Here is a 12,069-nt window from a genome sequence, read left to right as displayed (position 1 = left end):
GTGTGTGTGCGTGCATGCGTGCGTGCGTGCATGTGTTTGTGAGGTTACAGTGCTCTGGTACGCGTGTGTAAGTGTGTAGGCATGTTAGTATGTCCAAATAGAATTCTATGTTAGAAAATAAGAAATATTTTAATGCTTATGCAATTTTGTTTTTAGTGCAGTTGATATTTAACTTGTGTCAGTGTGTGTGTCTGTAAGGGAGGGACATTTATATATGTGTGTGTGTGTGTGTGTGTGTGTGTGTGTGTGTGTGTGTGTGTGTGCCAGTGTGTGTGTGCGCTCGCGCGCGCGTGTGTGTGTGTGTTCCATGAAATGCATTTTGTTTTGATCTAAGCCATGGAGTGGGGGAGCCGGAGGGTGGGGGGTCAGTGAAGGGGGGGGGGGGGGAGCAAGGAATGCCGACGTTTCGCCGGTCAATAGTGGTGGGGCATTAAGTCTGTGAAACAGGAGAAAACTTCACAGAAAGCATGGGTGTCTGCAGGCACACCCACGGCGACGTGCGGCACGCAAAATTTTTGACGATGTACGGGAAAGGTTAAGATAGCGCGTGTATAGTGTGTGTGTGTGTGTGTGTGTGTGTGTGTGTGTGTGTGTGCGCGCGCACGCATGCGCGTCAGTTTTTTAAATCAAATACGCTGTCGGTCAGTAGAAATATGTCAATCAATAAATGGCGCATGTTCATGTTGCAAGCCAATATCTGCAATGAATGTGGCAGACGGTTTGCTCAGCGTCTGTCAACTAATGCTTATATCACCATAACTCATATATGTGAGATTCACTGAAGGGAACAAATCCCAGTTTCTGTGCGGGTACTGTGAGGCAAGCTTTATCCAACTGCATGTATGATCTAAAACGTCATAAAATGAAAAGAGGCTTCTCCCCACGAACCATGAAAAATTCAGTTTTAAAAGTACCAAAAAGAAATGCTGGCATGAAGATGCACCCGACCAGCTGCATGCAAGACCCCCTTCCAGCACTGAAGAGACCCCTATCACATCAGTGACTCTTCTACACCAAAAACTACCACGTGTTTCATCGAGTTCCCAGTCACCAGCACCCATGAGAAAGAAATCACGCAAGTCTGATAACGGAAACTATGTTGGGTCATTGAGCTTTCTGTTTTCATGAGTCATGAGATAATCACTGTGTAGCGCTGGCCACTGGTTGTATTGATAGATGTATTGTATAAGGATGAATTTTAGTAGATGCGGCCATGATGATTAACGTCGTTCATAGTTAAGACTTCACACACACGTACATACCTGAAGACCAAATAATGTGAGCACCGCTTTTGTGTAAGCATACACTCACTATCCACTTGCTCACAAACACACACACACACACACGTGTATAAAATACACAAAATGCTCACTCTTTTTTTCAAACAGACTGGCACACACACACACACACACACACACACACACACACTTGTATAAAATACACAAAATGCTCTCTCTTTTTTCATCCAACCAGACTTTATATTTCTGTCTCTCTCTCTTCTGTGCATGCTGTCTGAATACATTCCTTAAAATTCGAAGGACTAGATTAACATGTGTGTACATTTCCCCATTACACATGGCAACCAAGCAATTACAGAAGTAAAAAAATAATTTTCTGTTTGAAATGTCTTGGACCAAAAGCATAACTGCTCACAGCCACCGCATATATTACGCTACATTGTCAACATCATACTATAACTATTGTCTGTATACACATCATACTATAACTATTGTCTGTATACACACACACACACATACACACACACACACTCACATGCACACACACACACACACTGTCCATCATATTACACATTACTGTTCACTGATATTCACATGTTCAAGCATTTCAGCCTAGAACTGCCTTTCACTTTCAATAAAATCTAATAAACAAATCAGTAATGAAAAATAAATTATGCATTGGACACATACAATAATCTTTTGTGTGGCAATACGCATGAACGTGCGAGTGCATGCATGCATATCAACTAACACATTGGTGCATGCACTCCGCACAACACCACATCACACATTTGCGAGTAGATATTCAAGCGTCCATGGGCTACACTACATATAGGCCAACTCACAAAGCTTATAAATAACTCACTGATAACATGCATTTCGTACACAAACATGACATACACTTTAACACCACGACATGTGCATCCTTATGCAGAAAGTCATGGTAAAGTAAGCAGAATTTTTCAAATAATTGGAAGTTACAAAATGGAATGACATAGGCACTTTTGTTCTGTCTCTCTCACACACACAAAAAACACACGCATGTATGCACACACTCACAAGATGCGCGCATACCTCTTTTTTTTCTTTTCTTTTTTTTGTAATAGAGAATTACTGTTGCAATATCAGTTGAACAAATAAATGCATATGCCTACATTCAAGTTTGTCTGATGCTTTATTCGATTTAAGTACTTTAGGAGGCTACGCTCTCTCGTTCAGCTTTGGGTATAATTAGTTGGGATATCAACTTTGGTGGATCCAATGCCACTCCAGTCGTCATTTCTTCACAGGGTGTTCCAATAGGAGGATAGTTGGATAGGTGATAGTTTATAACTGCGTGTATAATCACTGTGACCATGTTTCTCTGTTGTGAATAGGGGGGTGGGGTTGGGTGGGGGGTGGGGAGAAGAAAGTGAGAGAGAGCAAGTGAAAGAGAGCGAGCGAGCGAAAATGCCTGCTACCTACATATAATAAGCAAAGAAGGCACATGGTGACCATAATTTTTGTGTGATTCGGAATGCGTATGATTATGTTCCGGTATATTTTTGCTATTTGAAAATAATTTTTATTCAAAATATCAAAAAAATATATCATGTTTATCACTATGACTCTTGCATGTTTTTATACTAATCTGTTGGATCACAGAAACGAAAATTATTTTCAAACTGTGGTGTTAGTGTTACATTGACCTTGCATTTGTATAAACTGTGTTGAACACGAAACGGGTGCTTGCAGACGGTCGTGCATGTGTGTGTGTGCATGTGTGTGTGTGATGCATGTACGCTTGTGTATGTATGGGGGGGGGGGGGGGGACTCCTGCCCACGCTCGCGCATGTGTACCCTATAGAGATCATGTTTTTACACGCCACCGAAACTAAAGCTGCACGATCTTATCTCCACTCCTCCTGCATAATCAATCAGCACAATACACGAAAAGTAGTTAAGGCACCGTAACAGATTTTCAGTGATGCTGACCTGGGGAAAGTAGGGCAAGGGAGAAAATGGGAGTGGGATGGAGGGGACGGTGGAAAATTGATATTCTTCTTCTTATTAAAACTGTGTATCCAAAATGAACATGCTACTTTTTTTCTTCATCTCCTTCTTGCTACTTTCACTCGGAGTGATGTTGGGTTTTCCCTTGGCGGTGGAAACAAACAAACAAAAAACACCTTACCTTCCCTTGTGTACTTTCCTTAACCTGTTATGGGAGTGGCTGCATGTGGAGCTGCCAGCAAGCCACCAACGGCTGCTATTCGTCCTAGAGTCCTGAATACTGTATCAACCCTTCGGTGCGTTGCTGAGATCTCTCTCTCTCTCTCTCTCTCTCTCTCTCTCACACTCTCCAATACAAGGGTACAACTGATCAGCGTTGAGTATCACTTTTTGTTATCAGTATCACTTTTTTGTTAAGTTACAGAACCAACACAGTTCCTAAAACGGAACTGTAAGAGACAGACAGACAGACACAGACACAGAGATGGGGAATAGGTGGAGAGATAGAGAGGGCAGAAGAGAGAAAGATGTGGTTGGTAGGGATGAACAGAGAGGGGGTGGAAAAAGAAGAATGGGAAGGGAGAGAATGTGATGAGAGAGACAGGGGGAGTGGGAAGAAAGAGAAAGGGCAGGAGAAAGAAAGAGAGGGAAGAAGTGAGAGCGAGCGTGTAACATGTATACAGTGAGTGATAAAGAAAGGGAAGGACAGAGATATGTTTGGGGCAAGAGAAAATTATAAGAGAAAGTGTTGAAGAGAGTGGCAGGGAAAAAGAGGGTGAATGAGAGAGAAAGAGTGGAAAAGATGAACCTGTTCAAACATAGCAAGTAACAATGAATGCATAAATTTCTCCCACTTCCAAGTTTCTGTACATGGAATGCATAACAAAATACAAGTGTAATCTCATGTCATGGGTCCAATGAACATTTTCACACTTATGTAATCTCATAGTCCGATGTAAATAATATTCATGCAAATTCATATGTAATCCCACATCATGGGTCCAATGTAATTTTTTTCACATTTTAGCAACATTAATAATTATTAAGAATATCAATCATTAGAATAGTATTAGTAGTGGTAGTAGTAGTAGTAGTAGTAACCGTTATTATAATAACAATAACGATGATGATAAATAATGAATGATAACAACAATAATAAGAACACTAGTAACACTGTCAATTATCAAAAACGAAACCACATCATATCACCCCCAAGCATAAATGCCCCCTTTTTTTTCTTCTTTTCTGAAAGACATTGGGTACCAAAAAACTAATCTAAACCAAAGCAGAAAAAAAACCCACCAAAAGCATGACCAAAAGCAGCCCAATACCTCCACCAGTGGCGCGGTGCTTAAGGGCAATGTGATCAACTACAAAGTGCGTGTCCACAGGTTCGAGTCCCAAACCCAGGACCACGATTTTTACTCCTCTATACCCCCCATCCCTTCCACTGGGCCTTGAACAGTGGTCTGATTGAGGGTCTTATGGATGAGACGATAAACGTGCAGCGTGCACTTAAACACATGTAAAGGAACCCATGGCAACAAAACGGATGTCCCTCCCAAAGTTCTGTTGGGAAAATTCAATTTCATAGTGAAACAAATACACTTGCTGATATACATATTTTTAATACGGGTTGTTCTGCACAGAAAGAGCAGCCCGAATTTCCTACAGAGTGTCAGATCAGTTTCAAGTTGATGTGTGAGTACTGATCCATATAAGCGAAATCACCACTGCTTTGGAAAAAAAACCAAAAAAACAAAACAGAAAAGGTACAGATGCCTGACCTTTATGTAAACCCAACACACTGGTCAGGCCAGCCTTACTGTGACCCTATGTTTGTTGTGTAAAATATTATTACAAAATGAAAGAAAAATAAGTAAACCAAATAAACACACAAGTAAATACATTAAAATACAATAAACCAAAGAAACACATAGAAGGCAAATGACTGAAATAAAACAAGATAAAAACTGGGACACACGGAAGAATCTGTTGTGGCAAAAAAAGTAATCCAATCCAATACAATGCAATGCAATGCTTTAGAATGCAATGTCCTGTCTGGAACAGGTCTGATTCACCAATTTCTGTTTCGCCCACTCTTTGTGCAGCCACTCTTAATGGCCTCTTGTGAGTTTGATTCTGTGCTGTTTCACCTATCCACCATTTCCCTTTTGCCTGTTCATCCCTCTCTCTCTCTCACACAGGCACACACACACACACAAACACATGCAGACAATCCAATCAAGAAAGACATGTTTTTGTTTGTCTTTAACACACACACACACACACACACACACACACACCACTGTGTCTTAAGTACATAGGGTAAACTGGAGATCAGGCAAAATCGAGAACAGACAATTCAGGAATAGACGAATCGAGAACAGGCGAATCAGGAATAGGTGAATCAGGAATAGGCGAATTGAGAGCAGGCAGTTCAGGAACAGGCAAATCGAGAACATGCAGTTCAGGAATAGGTCAGCTGGGACTCGCATAACAATTGAACCAGCACTAACAACCTCCTTGCCCCACCCCAATGTCCCCTGTCAGGTGCCGACGATGCTGTGACGCCGGCCCACGTCCAGCACCTCCATGACTGGCTTCAGGCGGTGGTTGAGGACCCCCCCGTGACTGGAGGACGGTTCATGCAGGCCCCCAACCCCCATCCCCACCCCCGCACCACCACCACCACCACCCTTCCGTAGGGAGGAGGGGGAGGAAACTGTCGTCACCACGGAGGTGTTGTGTGGGTGGGGGTCCAGGCGGACGAGGCGGGGAGATCTGCTGTTGATGGCCGCGGTGGCATCCAGGTCTGCTACTGCCGCGTCTGAAACTGCATGGTGAGGAAAAAATGAAAGAAAAAAAAGTGAAACCAAATTCATTATTTTCGAGTGCAACAGATAAGCAAAGATTACCTCTTTTTTGTATTTTTTATTTCATTTCATTTCATTTTGACATCTAGCCTTCACCCTTAATTAAGGGACTGCAGAGAGAAAAACTATTGTAGCTGTTGTTGTTGTTATCACTGTTATCATTACTATGAGTATCACCATAATCATTGTTTGTTGTTGTTTTCTTATTGTTATGATTACTACAACTTTATAACTATTATCATCACCGTAATCATAATTTCTGCAAACAAATATTATCATTATTTGTTGTTGTTACAACATTGTCATTATTATCATTTTTATATGTCAAATTATCATTGTGTGTTTGGTTTGGTGATGCACGTGCATGCTCGCGTGTGTGCGTGCTTGCACGTGTGTGTGTGGGAGGGAAGGGAGGGGGCAGTGTGGAGTGTGGGGTGGGGGGTGTATGTGTGTGTTCTAGTTTGTTTAGTCGGACATATGCATGAAAATCTGCAATTGTAATGTGCTTTGAAGTGTTAGAACACAGTAAATGAATATAGCATACAACAACTACTATTAGTTATTATAATCATCATCATTCTTGTCATCATTATCACATTAGGCCTATGACTATGACTACCACTTTTGCTGCTACATTATCAATGTAAAAATCATCTGTATTGTCTGCATCTGCTTGAACATTTGAAAGTGCTGTGAGATACATTGATTGTCGTTGTCGACATAGTCGTCATGATTATCAATATTATCATTATTATCATCATTATCATTATTGCAGTTGCAGTTGCTTATTTAGTAGTAGGTAATTATAGTAATTCATTGCTGCCATTACTGTTTTTCATTACCGTTTTTTTTTTAATAGTATTTTATCATTGTAATCAATTCTGCATACAAAACTGATCATCATCATTGTTTTTGTCATTTCCTCATCACTATCACCATCACAACCAGTATCTCAGAAGGTGGTTTTGGCAAAACTGGTCATCAATGTTGTTTTCATTGTTACCTAATCACTACCATCACCATCACAACCAATATCTGGGATGGTGGTTTTGGAAACAAAGCTGGTCATCATTGTTTTATTGTTACATCATCACTATCACCATCACAACTAGTATCTGTCTCGGTGATTTTGGCAACAAAACTGGTCAACAATGTTTTGTCGTTACATCATCAGTATCACCATCACAACCAGTATCTGTCTCGGTGATTTTGGCAACAAGACTGGTCATCATTGTTTCATTGTTACATCATCACTATCACCATCACAACTAGTACCTGTGATGGTGATTTTGGCATTATCACCATTATCATCATCATCGGTGCCTATGACAGTGATTTTGGCAATAAAATTGGTCATCATTGTTTCCGTCATTACATCATCACTATCACCATTAAAACTAGTACCTGAGATGGTGATTTTGGCAACAAAACAGGTCACGATTGTTGTTTTCGTTGTTACATCATCACTATTACCATCATCGTTGATACCTGTGACGGTGATTTTGGCAGCAAAACTGATTATCATATATGTTTTCATTGTTAAATCATCACTATTACCATCACCATCAGTACACCTACCTGTGATGGTGACTTTGGCAATATCACTATAACCATCACCATCAGTATCTGTGACGATGATTTTGGCAAGAATACAAAACTGGTCATCATGGTTGTTTTCATCGTTACATCATCACTATCACGATCACCATCAGTATACCTACCTGTGGTAATGATTTTGGCATTATCCCTATCACCATCAGTATACCTACCTGTGATAGTGATTTTGGCAACAAAACTGACCATCATTGTTGTTTTCATCGTTACATCATCACTGTCGTCAGTAGGCTACCTGTAATGGTGATTTTCGCATCATTACAATCACCTTCACCATCGGTATACCTACCTGTGATGGTGATTCTGGCACCATCACTATCACCACCACCATCGGTATAACTACCTGTGATGGTGAATCTGGCATCATCACTATCACCACCACCATCGGTATACCTACCTGTGATGGTGATTCTGGCATGGCATCATCACTATCACCACCACCATCAGTATACCTACCTGTGATGGTGATTTTGGGCTTGGCACGGGGCCCCAGCGGGAGGACGGGGCGGTAGTTGGCCTTGGTGACAGGTTCGGGTCCCCCATGGTAGAGCCCCCGCGAACCCAGGAAGGGCACCACCACACAGGCCACCAGCTTCTCCAGGTCCAGCTGCTCCTTGGACAGGAAGGTGGGGTCGTGGAGGCCCTGCGCAAGGGAGCAGAGCGAGAGAGAGAGAGAGAGAGAGCTTGAGTTTCAGCGTCTCACAGAGGCGTCACTGCATCAGACAAATCACCCATACACGCCACACCACACCTGCTAGGTAAGATGCATGACCAGCAACATAACCCCCAACGCACTTAGTCATGTCTTGAGAGCATGCAGATATATTTGTGTACATATAAAAATGGATTTCTTCCACAGAAGTTTTGCCAGAGGACAACACTTACGTTGCCACTGGTTCTATTTCAGAGCACCAAGTGCGTGCTGCATACGGTTCCTCAGTTTATGGTCTCATCCGAATGACGAGACGCTCAGTTTGATGTACCAGTCAAACATGGGAAAAAGGGTGAGACCAGGATTTGAATCCAGACCCTCACAAACACTGTACTAGCAGATAAGCGTCTCACCCATTCTGCCAAATTCCCACAAAAATAGAGAATAATATAATTTATAACAACAATCTATTCTGTATATGACTGCAAAGAAAGCAGTAGGAAGTTCTAAGCACATCACAAATCAAATACTTACAATGAATTGAGTAAGCACATAAGATGAAACAGCACCATGTAAAAGAGTCATTAAATGTCACTGAAGCTGCCTTGGATTTAAGCAAGATGACGACTTGGGGGTGAGGGCCGACTCACATTTTGTAACAACTTATTAACAAAAATGAAGTGTACAGCATCCTCAAGTGACGTTTTCTAAATTCTAAATGATTGACCCACAAAAAACAAAACAGACAAACAAACAAACAAAACCACTCTGGTTATAACCAAAAACCCCGTTTGCATCAGTTTAGTGCAAGACATACCTGTAAGACCAGGAGCATCTGGCGAATGTTGGGGGGCATTTCATATTTTTTGGTGTCCACCGTCTCTGTAATCACAAAATCAGCAGCATAAAGGAGCAGAACTAAACTGAAAAACTGACATGATAAGAAATAGTTCCCATGATAAAATAGTAAGAGTAGCATGCTATCACCATCAACAGCAGCAACATAGTCGTTTGTAATGGATTACCTATGCATCATAAGTAACAGCTAGAAGCAAATGAATAAAATCGCATGAAAAAAGAAAGCTATTCAAGGAACAGTACAGCCAAGTTATTTCATGAAATAAAATGACGACAGCAATACCCACAGTGGTTATCACAAAAAATTGCAGCAGCAACTGCAACGGCATTTGCAGTACCAGCACTGGTAGTGGTAGTGGTAGTGGTTGCGTTCATAACGCATGTGGCAAAGAAAGAAAAGGCAAAAGGCAAGGCCTTCAAAACTCACTTGTGCTTCACACTTTATCCAGTAATGGAATCATGAGGAGAAATGTGATAAATAAATAAAATATAAAAAAAACGTTGAAAAGTGTTCTGCATTTTCTCTCTCTCTTTCTCTCTCTCTATAAAAATTACACACACACACACACACACACACACATATATATATATATATATATTTATATAATCTTGGGAGAAAAAAAAATTGTAGGCTCTGCATGTCTTTAAAATTTGTATTCTTCAAAAGAGCACAAAGAGAGTGTAAACTATTTGCATACATACATACATACATACATATATATATATATATATATATATATATATATATATATATATACATGGGAGAAAAAAAATAATAAAGCAAGCAAGCAGGATCAAACCATGCATGTTCAGCTTTGAACTAAGTATCCTTATCCCCACTGCTACTGTGCATCTGACGTGATTTGACTAAATCTAATATTCAAAGCCATGTTGTTGTTTTTTTCTTCGTGTGATAAATAGATGTGATTATATTCGACATAATGAAACCATTTAAATCATGTTTTTCTCGATTATTCTTTTATTTGGGTGATCAAAGAGACATTGCCATCGCCTCAAGCACACTGCTAAACATGGTAGATCTCTAGATTTGCATGAACCAGTCTACAACGGGCTGAACGAAACTGAAAGAAATGACCAATTCATTTTTGACTCACTTGTGTAAACAAAGTGAGTCTATGTTTTAACTCGGTGTTCAGGTTGTGTGTGTGTGTGTGTGTGTGTGTGTGTGTGTGTGTGTGTCCATGGTAAACTTTAACATTGCCATTTTCTCTGCAAATACTTTGTCAGTTGACACCAAATTAGGCATAAAAATAGGAAAAATTCAGTTCTTTCCAGTCATCTTGTTTAAAACAATATTGCACCTCTGGGATGGGCACCAAAAAATAACAAAAAAGAAGCCAAATTATATGCAAACTGCATTTACTGTTATATTTTTTTTTTCTTCTCTAAACTTGGCACTTTGATCTGATATTCTGACACAACAACAAGAGCAGTCATTATTATCATTTTTTGTTCAAACAGGAACTTCTTTTGCTAAGCATGGAAGTTATATTTATTTTGCAAACGTTTTGGTGCAGATAGTAAAAAAGGGAAATTAATCTGTAATTAATGCTAGGGGACTTAATTTGCTTTAAACTGATCTTTCTCATCTTAAACATTACATTTTGAAATTATACTCAATACATAAAAAGCTTGTGTGTTTTACTCTCAGTGTACAGGGCTTTCACTATGTTCATTCGCCCAAGTGGTCTTTTTCAGAAAATACTAAAATCAATACAACGAGTGGACTTTATAGATCTATTGGCTGAGCCCTGAAGGTCATGGGCAAAAATCAATTGCGTACACATATTTATACACATTCAAAGCGCGTGCTCATATTCTTCGCAGACGCTAATTTGTTTCAAGTTGTTGACCTGCCCGTTCAATCCTATACTCAATCGACAATACATGATAACATGTGATGGAAAATTGGAGAAGGAGACTGTTAAATATTTATTCAGAGAAAGATTTGTGAACACCTCATCACTTACTGGATTATGCCCCAAACTGCCATAAAAATATCCACAGAATCAGTTGGAATTCACAGTTAAAAATAATAAACCATGTGAGTTAATACCCTTGAACTGATCAGAAACGTAAAAATTTCCAGTCTTGACTTTTCTCAAAATGAAGTCCTTTTCACTTCATAAGACGTTTAGAAGTACTTGTACTTGGTTCAACGTGTTATTAGTTTAACAAAATACTCAATTTTCATATCGACTTTAAAACTATAAAACTAGAATGAACATAAAAGAGAAATTGAATCGACCGTGTCAACCGGGTGTAACTTACTGAAACTTGTACATCTATCTAGATCCAGAGAAAACGGTTAAATGTTGCAGTGTGATTGCGGTGATAGCCACGTCTCCTTTACCACAGACTTTAAAAGAATTTTTAATTGCCCTTAAAGATTTTTTGAATGCCCAAGATACACCAGAATAATATGATTTAAACAGCGTTCTCACCGAGAATACCGCAATCGATTTATCGCCCTTTAAAAAAGCATGTTTAAATACTATATTTTTGAACGTCAGTTAAGGAACCACAATAGTGTAATAGGTAAGACAGTTTCTTCACACCCGAACACGCGGAGTTCGAATCTGATGTTAGGACTTTTTTTTTTTTTAACCCAAAGCTTTATAATAACAAATACAGAACACATTTTAACAATTAGATTTTTTTTTAAGTGTATCACAAGTGAGTCTTGAAGGCCTTGCCTCTCTTGTTTTTTAAAATGTTCATTCCAGTTAACTGAGTGTCCACTTTAGAATATTTATATGCAGTAAACACGTCAATGATCTCTCTCTCTCTCTCTCTCTCTCTCTCTGAGTGTACAGAT

General features: G+C 39.8%; 1 protein-coding gene across 4 annotated transcripts in view; it reads right to left on the bottom strand.

The window, feature by feature from the left end:
• Positions 1-3,705: 3,705 nt before the first annotated feature.
• Positions 3,706-12,069, bottom strand: part of LOC143282878 (proline-rich protein 5-like) — a 102,462-nt gene continuing 94,098 nt past the window's right edge. For all 4 annotated transcript variants that reach the window (XM_076588749.1, XM_076588750.1, XM_076588751.1 and 1 more), the window contains 3 exons: positions 9,190-9,254; positions 8,177-8,363; positions 3,706-6,066 (listed from right to left, as the gene is read on the bottom strand). In XM_076588749.1, coding sequence (XP_076444864.1) covers positions 5,780-6,066; positions 8,177-8,363; positions 9,190-9,254 — 539 coding nt within the window. In that variant the 3' untranslated portion in view covers positions 3,706-5,779. The remainder of the gene's footprint in view (positions 6,067-8,176; positions 8,364-9,189; positions 9,255-12,069) is intronic.

This window comes from Babylonia areolata, chromosome 6 (assembly GCF_041734735.1).
Source record: "Babylonia areolata isolate BAREFJ2019XMU chromosome 6, ASM4173473v1, whole genome shotgun sequence".
NCBI lineage: Eukaryota > Metazoa > Mollusca > Gastropoda > Neogastropoda > Buccinidae > Babylonia > Babylonia areolata.
The sequence above is the reverse complement of the archived record's forward strand: the minus strand, read 5'-3'. Positions and strand labels throughout refer to the sequence as shown.